General features: G+C 46.7%; 1 protein-coding gene across 2 annotated transcripts in view; it reads right to left on the bottom strand.

Annotated features, from left to right (window-relative positions):
• Positions 1-1,165: 1,165 nt before the first annotated feature.
• Positions 1,166-13,325, bottom strand: part of LOC138452876 (tetraspanin-4-like) — a 312,157-nt gene continuing 299,997 nt past the window's right edge. Inside the window, exon 8 of one of the 2 annotated variants that reach the window (XM_069605227.1) lies at positions 1,166-3,431. In XM_069605227.1, the coding sequence (XP_069461328.1) occupies positions 3,363-3,431 (69 nt within the window). In that variant the 3' untranslated portion in view covers positions 1,166-3,362. The remainder of the gene's footprint in view (positions 3,432-13,325) is intronic. The other variant, XM_069605228.1, reaches the window with a different exon arrangement.

The following is a 13,325-nucleotide window of genomic DNA, read 5'->3' as shown; positions in this document are numbered from 1 at the left end:
GCAGGTGACAGCAGGTTGTCACGGCCCCTGACACCCCACATCAAAGGCTCCCCTCCCATCCGGACGGACGTGGAGGCGAGGGGCCTTTGATGATCCAAGAGGGGCTACCTTGCCCCAGGCCAATTTTGGCCTATAATTAAGGTGGGCAAGGTAGCCCCAACATCTGTTTCTCCCCTGTCCTGACTCCTGCGTGGCCTCCCCCAGACAAGCCAAGTAAAAAAATCCTTCCCTCCCACCTCGCTTATCTGGAAGCCTATACACTAAAAGGGCCAAATAGAAATCAGATTAAAAGAAAACCCTTTAAATAGGCCAGGGAACAAGCCGGAGAGAGGTTCACAAGAACACTCAAGGAACAAAGACATCTTATAACTCGAAGGAAATAGCTGAACAGCAAGGGCGGGTTGTTAAACTGTGTATTAGGGGGAGGGAAAAAAAAACCCAGAAACAACCCACTAAGAAAGAAAGGACACATACCTGAAAAGGCAAACATCGTCTCATAAAAACTATTAAAATAACCACAGGAAAACACAGGTTGACAAGCTGGAGCAAAGTAGAACCACGGAAACTGGTTTCCAGTTGTGAGAACCTAAGCTCAAGAATCCAGCACCGTGGATAAAAATCAATGGCGCCTCGCAAGGGGCTAATCCCAAGTGGATCATACAGCAAAGGGTATACCAACATATGCCTTAAAAATAAGGGGGGAAGGCACATGGCTGGGCGGAAAGGAAAAATACTTCCTCAGAAGGCAGGCGAGGGACAATCCCAAAAAAATAGGAAGTGCATTTGATGCAAGCGGAAGCTCGAGAACCCACCTCTGAGGATAAAAAAGGAATAGCGCCTCACAAGGGGCCATATCCCAAGTGGATCAGAGAGCAAAAGGTATGCCTACATACAGTGTGAAAAGGCAAAACGCCTCCCACTAGGTGTGCAAGGAAAAGACAAGTCCCAAAAAGAACTCAAGGCTAGTAGGAGGCAATCCAAAGCTCCAGAATCCATCTCTGAGGATACAAAAAATGAAAAGCGCCTCTCAAGGGTCCACATAACAAATGGGTCAGAGGAGCAGATATCCCTTAAAAGCGAGGTAATGGCACACAACAGTAAGTGAAAGGTACACGCCTCTCCAGCTCGCATGGAAAGAACAGGTACAAAGACAAGGAGTCAAGGCCATAGCAAAGAAAGACTGTTTATTGCAAGAATACTTATAAAAAACAAGAATGCCACTGACAAAAGCAATGGGGGCATCTTGTGTACAAGGAATACAATATGAAGGTCAAGTTGAAATACAAAGAAAATAAACTGAACACAGCTCAGGCGCTGGTTCACCCAACGTCACAAGCTTTTCTGTGAAGGGGGCAGGGATCGGCCTTGAGTTGGCCCTACGTGGGAGTAGGGCCCCGCTCACCTGATCTTCCGTTCCCCAAAATATTACTGTTATGTTTTTTATGATGTTTTTTATGGTTGGTTTTCTTTTGCACCATAGCTCTGTTACAATAAAGCTTGTGGCCAAAGTGTTTCCACCCGACATCTCGTATGGCCTCCTCCTTCATGGCACTGTCATTACGGTCATTAATGTCATCATTGTCATCTGGGTCACCCTGCATGCCCACCCCTCCCCCTTCACCTAAACACTTCCAGGCTTATGTGGGAGCTGCCATGTGGTGGCTGCTGCATGTAATGTTGCAGAAGGTGCGTTACCATCTCCTACATAGGCTGGTATTTCAGCAGATGGGCAGGGTCGGACGGGGGCATACAATTGTCTCAAGCGCCAACGATAAGGTGGCCCACAGTTGCAAATGGCACTTAATTCCTTTTGTTACAAACCGAGTAGTATCTAAGGGGTGGTTTTCATAACAATGTGATGCAAATTGTGCATTATAAAGAATATTCAGTAACACTGGTCAAAGCTACTAGCTGCATGTCTATTTATCAAACTGTCCCACATGCCAAAAAAGTGGCCCACTTTGACCCAAAAAAAGGGGCCCTCACTAGCATTTTGTGTTTTTGGTTTGGACACTGTCCGAGAGGTGCTGCCATCCTGTGGCTGTTGCTGGTTTTGCAGGTGAAGCGTCAGTTCTTTGTTGTCGTTTATTGCAGATCATTTTCCTGAATTAACCAGACATGTGAACGAAGAGTGGACACGTCATCGATGAAGCGTTTAGAATCCAAAACAGATTACGACAGAAAACAAGGAGCGAGTTAAATAGATTAAATTGGCATATTTATTGCTGCGAATGTGCACTATTTTCGGAAGCACATAAAAGTGCGGCTAGTTGTTGTCGCAAATGACCGGGGCCGGGCACAGTTAGTAATTCGGCCACGCGACAAGAAAAAATAAGCCAAGTGCTTGAGGGGAAAGAAGCCACGCAGGAAGAGTCGAGGAGAGAACCGGGGAAATTCAAAACAATGCCTGGAAACAACGTCAATGCCAGGAAGCGCCAAGCCTTGACAACAGGCGTTCCCGCCCCGAAACAAAGGACATCTCGCGGCGCAGAGACGACGTGAAAGAGGAGTCAAACTCAATGGGCAGTGGATGCCTTCACCTCACTCATGAGACTTCACGAAAGAGGGAAGGGGCGACAGCAGAGAGGGAAGCGGCGGGGGAGGCTGGGAGAAAATGGAGAGTGAAAGAAAGTGAAGGGAGTTACAAGGGAGAGGGTACGAAGAGGAAGCCAGGGACGTAGGTAAAGAGCGAGGGAGCGTGAGGGTGGAGACAGAGACGGGTTAAAGAGACAGATGGGGGAAGGGAAACGCTCATAGTGCCAAGAGAGAAGGGTTTGGCAAATACACGTCGGGGGGCCGAAAAGTTACAAATAAACATTGGTAAACATGAGATGTTCACGAACAGTGAGAGTGATTAGTGCTCTGGAGAATGAGTGGTCAGTCCTAGAAGTGAAACGTCATCCCTATACGTTTATGAGTCTAGGTATGTGCTGGGACGACTGAGTGGACAGTATAGGAGGATGGGGCCGCTCGACAGGAAGAGTCAAAGGCCATTCCTGGGGACAGTGGGAGGTTAGGCCCAGTGAATAAGAGCAGCGTCCTACGGTGAGCTGCAGGCAAATCCAATAGCAAAAGAAGGGCCAATATTAGGATAGAGACTAGTCCAAGGGTGGGCAGGGGGGCATATGGATACAATTTCACCCCTGAAGTTTATGGAACATAAGGTAGGGAGTGGATGTGCTTTGGTATCCATGGAAGGCAGGTTGGTGGAGTCCAAGCTCAGCTGATGGTGGGTGGGCGGGCAGCTGGTGCCCGAGCTCAGTTGAGGACGGGCGACTGGTGGGGGCCTCAGCTCAGATGAGGAAGGCAGCCCCCTCCTTTAGGGTATGCACTGATGATTGATGGACGGGCTGTTGGGGACTTCATTCATAATTCTTCTCAGCTTTCACGACCTGACAGTACATGACCAACGAGAAGACCAAGCCCAGGACCTGCAAGTGTAGAAGGACACGAGTTAGAAAGCACGTGCCACATACATGACCCTTAAACTAATCACTCTGGGTCAGAATTAGACATGCACATGTACTTATCGCCATAGGATGTTCCCAAACACCCATCCCCCCATGTCAACCCGCAAAACACACACAAACATTTCACATCCCTCCACATCACAAATCCCATCGTCCAAGCATGAGTCACGCAGGCTTTATGTTATGGCCCCATTTCAAGCCTCCTCCATGTCCAGTCATCTAAGGAGACTGCCTGGTCCCAACAATCACTTTTTAGAGCTCAAGCACAGCAATACCAGACTTTTAAAGCAGGAGACAATTAAACAAACACTACCACCCCACCCCAACAGCAAAGCACCCAGGCCCTTTAATCAAGTGGGAAGTTACACTTTGGTTTCAATTTGATGCTTTAACATGGACATACTAGACAAGGCATACATTAATTACAGAAGCTAAATCAGGTGTACAATCAAAATATTCCACAGCACACATTCTACACGTTTCCTATAGGGAATATGTTGCTTATCTGTAATTCTGTTCTCCGGCATTGTATCTTTCATGAATTCACATGCCGCTTAATATTCCCTATCGTCACGCTGGAAATCTTTGGTAATAATAAAGCCATTTCAATGAAAACAAGAACTGGTTTCCATTTTAGTGTTCCATTAGACTCATTTTGGGTTATTTACCCTTTAGTCAATAGGCTGTGCCTCCCTTAGCTCCACCCCTGGAGGCCATCTTCAGATTCTTTAAAGCCACGGAACGGTGCAGAGATGAAACGCCTGAGATGTATGTGGGAGGGTCACATGCAAATTTATGAAAGATACCCATGCTGGAGAAGAGGGTTCACAGGTAAGTAACGTATTCCTGCTCCAGCATTGGATCTTTTCGTAGATTCACCATGCAGTTGAATAGATTACAAACCAATGAATTAAGCACAAGCAGATATGGAGAAGGGAGTCTCTCACCTGGGGAGTACAGGCTTCAAAGGACTGCCTATCCCACCCTGGACTCCACGGCTGAGCTCTTGGCGATAAAGCAGAATTTAGTAAAGGAATGTGAAGACTGCCCTGTCTCTGCCCTGAAAATGTCTAGCTGTGGCACTCCGGCCAAGAGACCTGTTGTAGAGGACATAGCACTCTTCGAATGCACGTTTATGCACCAATATAGCCGTCTTTGGCTTGGTTATGGCGAAAGACAGTGCACGCTGACAGTCATCTGGAGATGGAGGATTCAATGATGCCCTTGCCGGTACCACTGGATTCATAGACAATGGCAAAACAAAAGGGGTACACCTACTTAAGTCACTGGTCCCGTAGGTAAATATAAAGAGTTTGTAACAAACAAGAATGGACCAGTGGATGGGGATGACAGATATTTTTCAAAACATAATATTACAAATTTTAATCAATAAACACATCTTTCATTGTTACATGCAATGTTTTAAAAACCATAACAGTTCATCATCATATATTTCATCTATACTTCTCTCTTTCCAAATTCACACATTCATTTACATTTTTCTTAAAAAACAAACAAATTTGGCTCTTTCCAGAAAATGTATCATTCACTTAATACATATATTTCTACACACAAAAAAAATGCAGAAATTGTCTGGGCTCGAGTGACACTTTGGTTTTCCTTTGAAGGAGTAAACAGCAGACTCTAAGCCCCGTGTATTTATCCGATGAAGACGGTTTTGATACTTATAACTACTGTACAGTCCGTAGAAATTTCATGGTCTGTGGAGTTAAAGTTTTGAAAAATGCTATCTCTCCTCCAAGATGTTTGAAGCATTGAAAATGTGGCACCTGCGGGGGCGCTTCCTGCATGAATGCTATTCTGTCAACTTCCACCCGACCCCATCGTTTTATTCATGCACATGTGATAAGGACCATCATTCAACCCATGGGCTTGGAAGAACTCGTCCTTCGGACCCTTCAGCAGAGCTACTTAGTAGTTAGTGCACACTTTCTGCATGCATTGTCCATAGATGTAGCCAAGCACTATTAAAGACAATGGGCCTCATTATGGGTCCAGCGGTAACACTGCCGGTGCTACCGGTGGGTTGCCGCCGGACCAGTAAAAGCACCTGACTTTCCGGTTCCACCGGCTTATTACAAGTCTGCCGGCCGGGAAGTCAGCCGCCGGTCATTTTGTTAACCCCCATTCCCATAGAGGCGCATAGGACTCTATGGGAGTGGGGACACAGAAGCACCGTTGTTAACAGTGCCGGTGCTTCCGTAATGGTTTTGCCTAACATGACCACGGTGCCCGGGAGGGTCAGACCTGTCGGGGACAGCGGCTCCGGCAGGCAAACCCATAGTTTGCCGGTGCAGAAACAAGGGTGCCGGTGAGCTTACCGGCACCCTTATTTCCAGACTGGCAAACTCGGCATGAGGCCCAATGTCTAGCAAGATATCCTGTTAGGCAGCAGGTGTCTTTGGTCAATACTTCTTGTTTCCAGAAGTGCTGTGGATGCCTCTAGTCAGATGGAATTACTGCTAGGGTGCTATTAACTACTAGCGCAATATTTGTGATGGTGAGTAACGTATGCCGCTTTAGTTGTGTATATTGTCACTTGGCACGTTTGCCTTTTTGGAATAGGGCAATGCATTCAAGGGGATCTAAAATGGCAATCTAGAGTTTGTATTGGAAGTACTAATCTGGCCTGCTATGAAGGTTTGCTGTAATAATGTGAATCCATGGTTTGCACCTGAAATTCCTCTGCTTAAATGGCCTCCTTGGATATCGGTCAATGGCACTGGCCATATCAGGCAGAATGGGCCTTTTGTTGCCCCCTTGTGCCTCCAAGAGCATTTGTTACCCTTGCATTTCTAGCCTGTGTTTCAGGGTCTGAAATAACCCCAGGCTAAAACTCTCACTAATGCGCAACGTTCTGTGTTGGAGTTTAGTTCGAGCCTGCGACCTGATTTCAAGCGGAGAATCCATCAACCAACAATGTCTGGTGTTAGGAGTCTGCTTAATTTGCCTATAATCACCCTGGGGACAAACCAACCATTTTTGTCAGGTGTAACCGGGGGCCTTCAACATCATAGACTGCAGTGAAGTACATTCCATTGATTCCTTCTGCAATGGCCTGGAGTTATGTTCAGTCAAGTGGAGCATCTTGGCACCAACTCTTACCTGCAAAAAGTGTTCCAGTATTTGCCTACCAGCCCCCAAAACTATGCACATAATCTGGTGCACATTCAGGGATTCTAATCCTGGTCCTAAAGCTGTAAGCACGAGATCAGATTGAGGCAGTGTTCAACAATTGGGGTTCCCTCAACCTTCAGACTAACACTGAGCCAGGGACCTCTTCGTCCGGTCTGCATTGGACCCTGGACATAGGCTCCCCCGCCCATCTGTCTCCCAGCTTTTAGATACACATGACTCGAGTGGCCATAAAATGTCTATGCTGATCAGAATCTAGCAATTCTAGACTTTTCCATTTTTGTGGAAGGGAAAGCCAGGCATTCAGACCACTGCAACGGCCCCTCTTCAGATTCACCTCAGAAATGTACGATATTTCCATTGTCCCACTAGAACTCAATTTTAAGGTTTGGGACAGAGTTACTTTGTGCCACAGTGGTACTTTGCCCGTGTGTTCACTTTCCAGACTTCTTGAACAGTCCCTTTTCTCCTAATCTATTGCCCTGTAAGACTTTGGCTGCTGTGCCCCTGAGGTACCACTTCTCTTGACGGAAGACCATGCGCCGTACCTGTCCGCCTTGCATGGCACTGTGGGCTTGCCTGATCCGTAACGTTTATTGTAGGGTGCGCAGCCTGTTGTACCGAGCTTATCCCTGCTGGTTGCACCCTGCTAAACCCAATTGAATTCAGTGGATTATTGATCCTTTAACATGTTTTTGGGTACACAAGCAGCCATTTGCAAATGCCCCTAACCTCCCTCTAGCTCCTTCCAGCTTGGTAAGAAGCAAGTGAAAGTAACATTTGGCTGGCTCCCAACACTTTGGGCTTTCTTCAACTTAAATTCCACAGTTGCCACAAATCTGGATGGACCAGGTCGTTATCTTGTGGATACCTGGGATAAGGGACTTTTACTCACTAACAGGCTTGAGAGGACGCCCTGCCTGAAACCAGGAACACAAATGCCCAGTTGCAAGCTCCTAGCGAGCCATAGTTCGGCGCCACCTCAGAACTGAACATTGCCAGAAGTCAATTACTAGTCAATGGGGAGTGCACATTTTGAGCCCTGCTGAACACTTCCAAGACCACCTATACAGCTGCACTGGTTCAGACTGTTCCGGGCTCCCATCTCCTGCACTGAGTAACCATTGTGCTGACTTATTCGAGTAGCAAACCCAAGGCCCCCTCCTTCCAAGCTTTGTACCCTGTGTAAACACACTGAGATGAGAGCAAATGGAGCCCAGCATGTCTGACTTTTAACTGTTGACACCCGGAAGCGCAACTACACAACGCAAAGCCCCATCTCAGCCAATACCAAGGAACCACAACGTGACACTAAAATGTTTGTCACCGGTTGCTCCGGGCCATGATTGGGGGCTGAGAAGGAGGCACTGCACGGATTACATAGCAAGGACAGTGCAGCCTGGGCATGCACTGTGTGTAATAGCTTGTCAATCTGCTTTCGCTGGCAGACATGGAATATCATTAGTTAGGCGGCAACTACAAAGCAGGTTAAGGGGTGAAGTCCAGATGTGTTTGCAGTGCCCAAGGTGCCTGGGAGGAGGCTGCGGATATGAACCCAAGCTCCACGGCCAGTGGTCGAAGTGAGCGGGAGCGGTGCTCCTATACTTTTTAAAATTGCCTTGTACAGCTCCTATACTTTTATTTTAAAAAGAAACCGTTCCGGGATGGTTTTGTTTTAAAATAAAAGTGTAGGAAGAAGTTGAAACCTTCCCTTTCAGTGCACTGCACTGAACGTTCCCTTAAACAGCAGGTGCAAGTGTTTGGGGGGGTGTATTGTGTGTGGGAGGGGTTGTGGCAATGCGGTTTGTGGGGAGTTGGGGAAGGCCAGCAGGGAACATAGTTCCACTACTTCTTTTCGTACACTTCGACCACTGCCCACGGCGATCATACTAAACCTATTAAGTATTGCTCAAAATGCACGAAGGTCCAGCCATGAAATTGTCAGGAATCTCTTTGCAGTCTGTTACAAACAGAAGCTGGAGGATTTCTCAAGCAACAGTTCCTGGACTTAACCACTGTGAGTAACGCAGAAACAGCGGCTGAGTCGAGCGATTGGAAAGGGACACTTCTGGACACCATGACAGTCTGCGGGAGGTGGAACATTGCATACGGAGGAGCTGCCATAAAAGATGACCCTATATGGTGCTGTGGTGCGCGGGGACATGTGCGCTCAATTCAATCATAATAAGGCAGCCCGGGCAGCTCGCCAGCACGCAAACACCCTTAACCCCGTCTCTACAACCCACTATGAATCTAGCACTATAAAACTCCCACCCACACATAATGCCCCCTCACCCCTCTCGTGGCAATGCTGCACCACCCCTCGGATTCCAACTCACCGACCTCCACCCCACCCCTGCAGATACCCAACTCACACTTCCCCTCCCTCAGTGCAGCACGCTCTGCCCAAGCAAACCCTTCTACCCCTCTCCTGCATACCCCAGTGACCCTTAAACACCCTGCAAACCGCTCAGACCAAACTGCGGACAAACTGCCAGCTACACATTGCTCTCCCATTTTCCTCCCCAGGTCACCTCCTGCACACCAATCCTACTCTTTACAGCTTTCCCTACCCACTCCCAACCCTGTCCTAGCCCTTTTCACATCCCCTCTTAAACACTCATGATCAATATCCCCAAACCTACCCCCTCCTGAGACTCCCACAACACACTTGGACAACTGGGATCCTCCCGTCCCCATGCACTAGCAGCTCCATATCTCAACGCCTACCTCACAGCAAAACCCTCTTCTTCTATCCTGCCTACTCATCAATGCCAGATCGGTCGCCAAAAATAAATGCAACTTTTGTGACCCCATATCGACTGAAAACCCAGGCTTCCCATTCATCATTTAAACCTGGTTCAATGATGATTTCAATCCCATTGCACACAAAGCCTTCCCTCCAGCCTAATCTCTGCTCATACACAAAAGAGCCCAGCAGAGCAGGGGGCCTCACCTTTGTACACAAACAACACCTGTCAGTAATTTCCATGGAGCGTCTTCCTGGCAACACCAAATGTGAATACTTTCTTGCTAAATTTTACTTCAGCCCTTCAGTCACCCACATCTTTCTTCTCCGATATAGGCCACCCGGCTACGACCAACACTTTGCCGATTCTCTCTGACTCCCTCTCACCCATGCTGATCCAGCACCCTGCTCTCACTATGTTAGGAGATTTCCACATCTGGTTTGATGTCTCAGCCAATCTCATGACCTGCTCACTCACCGACAATCAGGAAGCTCCCGGCCTGTCACAATTGATCTCACAACTGTAAGTGATTTCAACCCGGCATCTTCACCAAAGTCAATGCCTAGCGCGTGATGCACAGCTGAAACCCTTAATTATTTGTGTCTATAAGTTCTTTTATTTCTGAACGATGTACCACTTATATCACGCCCCTCTCTTGGAATCCCCCCCCCACCCCGGTCACACTGAGCCAGGAAGCAGGCTGGTTTGAAAGTTAAAATATTTATTTAAGGATTGCACAGTATATATATATCACACTATTTTTTAATGGTTAAACAATGATCACCAATGGGTGATGTCACACTAACAATCTCTTTAATCACAAGGAGTAATGATGGGAAAAATAATGCAGCATACAAATAATACCTTTGTGTGTTCAATCAAATGGCAATGTGCTTAATGTTTCCCTGCACACCCCTCAATCCACCCAATATGCAATAAGAAGAAATAGAAGGGGAGAGAACAGGTTTCAGGAATGCAGAACTTAAGCAAATAGTATCAAACCCAATTTCCCCCAGCAAACACAGAGAGAGAAACAGGAATGATTGCAAACTTGTCAAAATGGTTTTAAAGTTGGTTTGAATGGAATGGTAAAAACACTGAAAACGGTTTTAATTCACTAAAATTGTTGGAATACTAATGGGAGCCACTTTGTATGGTATCAGACAAGCACTAACAATGATTTAAGAGTGATAAGAAAGTAGAAAACTTAATTTTGAGGTCGGGTGCAATGAAAAGCTATTTCACACGTAATAGATTTGAGCCAAACAAAAAATTCAAGGCAAACTTTTCCACGCGCGGTAAGCGCGATTGCGGAAAAACTATAAGGAGTTGAGATGCGGTATTGGGTTAATTGAAAAGCTTAGCATGTTAGCTTAAGAAGACAGTTAAATTTCGTTTCTAGCATAAACGGTGAAGAAATTATGTAGGTTTTTGTGGAGGTCGTTTCTTTTCTTCAGAAAGGCAAAATTGCAAAACAAGAATGCGCTTTTAAGATTACAAACAAGGTTTCTTTACACTAGGGGTAGACTATGAAGATGCAAACTACACGACAGCACAACCACCAGCACACAGTGATGTCGCAGCGCAGAGCCTAGTGGGTTAAAACATACCACACAACCGACCCACATTGCAGGACACACCCTAAATGCACTTTTCTGAACATCATCCAGATCTCTCTCACAAGGAAGGACACCCCTCCATCGATCTCTCCGACCAGTGGCTCTGCAAAGCTACGACGCCCCTCACACTGTACCGTCACCCTTCCCGACGATCGACCCCACACCAAAAGTGGTACACCCCCTCCCTCTATGCACACAAAACCCTCAAAGCATTGCCTAGAGCGAGCCTGGAGGACCACCCCTTCGCCTCGTAACAAAACGGCCCTTGCAAGACCTAATGCTGGAGAATGTATATCATGTGGGCTCTCGATAGACAATGCAACCGGAACGTTGGCTGTAGTCGATATTCTTCATTAAGGTGCGATGTGACCCAATCAAGATCACATAGAGGTGGGGGGATCCACCCACCTAGACTGGAAAAGGCAGATTTGTAATTAAGGGCTAAACCTTAATGCTCCCTCACCCCTCCTCCCTCCCAAAAAGGGCATTACCTCATTGTCAGTCTTACTCATCAAAGACCTTGCATATTTGAGGCATCACAAGGGCTTTAAGTGGGCCGTGACTGATTGAAAGTTAATTCTGGAGCATTTGCGAACGAGGTAGACCACATTCTGGGGCATGTAGTCTTGTGGGGGGTTCTACTCCGAGTAAGGAAGTGTGCATTCTGGGATGTGGAGTCCTTTGCACCAAGTGAGGCAGAGTGCATTCTGGGACATGACTTCCTGTGAGCTATTCTAATGTGAGGAAATCAAATTATAGATAATAGTCCACCCTGAGTAAGGCAGTGCACATTCAGGGACATGTGGTTCACTGGTGCAAGAGCAGGGACGTCAGTTAGGGGTTGCCAGTTTATTTTTATTTCTTTACATGTGGCTCTTTGTTTCTAGAGTGGCTGGCTTTCTTGTTCAGGCTTCTTAAAAAAAACAGGGGTTAGCACAAGTGTAACACTTTGAGCAGTGACCCTAAATAAGAAAGAATAGGAATAACAAATAATGTGTCTTTCTGTAATTCTATACAATAATTGCTAGACTCAGGCACGCTTCATGGGGTGAGTCACTGATTTAGTCTGTTCTTAAAAACCTCAAATTCACAATGCAGACAAAATCCTCCAAAAAAGCATTTAGAGTAGAATAAGCATCCATTTCCGACTATATATTGTGCTTTTCACAAGTTGCAGTTATAGCAGGTTTTTTCTGCATATGTTGATCCATTGTTGTAGGAAATCTTTATCACGTTACAGTGATATTGTAACCATATTTCTCATAGTGTACTTAGAAACAATGCTATGTGATGCCACTTCCTGTTTTGTCAAGGGGGTAAAAGGGCGTTCCATCGCATTCCTTGATATCACTTCGGGTGCGGTAAAATGACATCACTTCCTGTGCGGTCGTCAAGGATCATGTGATGTTGCTTCCGCTACCCCTGGCATTTTGGTGAAATGACCTCCCTATGCAACAGTGCAGAAGAAGGAAGATGGCATTCAGGGATTTGTGCTCCTGTAAAAGGCTAAGTGAGACAGAATACAGTTTGGGACATGAAGTCTTGTGGGAACAGCTGATCTAAGAGGATAACGTATATTCTGAAGTGGGACAAGTAGTCGTCTGGCACCTCTGCACCGAGTTCAACAGAGTGTACTGTGGGGCACGCGTTTCAGTGGGGGCGTATGCAATGAGGCCATTCTGCTGCCAGTGGGTCAGAGTGCAATCTGGGAAATGTAGTAATGACGCATCTCTGTACTGTGTGAGGAGTCTGCTTTTGCAATGCAACGGACAAGGCGTGTGTGGTTGCATCTGACACGTGAATGGAACCTTGGCAAATGAGATTGGATTTGGGTTTATTCGGCTGTCAGTAGGCATAGATGGTTGCACCTGCCACATGACAGCAGTACCCGAGCACGTGCAACTGCATCTGGGCTGTGATTAGTGTAGCTGTATACATTAGACTGAAAGAGTGGTTCCACCGGATATCCTTAAACTGAAATGTCTAGACTACTCACTGGTTTGTGCCATGTTTTGGCAAGGGCACGCATATGCTGGTTGAGTGGTGGCAGCCAATCCGCATTTCAATATTATAGGTTACTATGTTTAACATGTGTCACTGGTTTTCCTGTTGGTGCAAAGTGATTGCATCCTACTCAACCAAGGTCTTTATTGTGCTGAAGGGTCCCCAACGCGGACCGTAAACCAGAAACTTCTGCAGTCTTCAGCCAATATCCATCATCACGTGAACAGAAGCACGCGGCAGCGATTCACAGAGGAGCTGCTGCCGCGTGGAAGAGAGACGCTGATCCGCATTTCATGCAGACAGGGAGGAGGGAGGAGCATGGGAGG

This window comes from Ambystoma mexicanum, chromosome 1p (genome assembly GCF_040938575.1).
Source record: "Ambystoma mexicanum isolate Mex_15411 chromosome 1p, UKY_AmexF1_1, whole genome shotgun sequence".
In the NCBI taxonomy this organism is placed as follows: domain Eukaryota; kingdom Metazoa; phylum Chordata; class Amphibia; order Caudata; family Ambystomatidae; genus Ambystoma; species Ambystoma mexicanum.
Note: the sequence above shows the minus strand (reverse complement) of the source record. Positions and strands in the feature narration are given on the sequence as shown.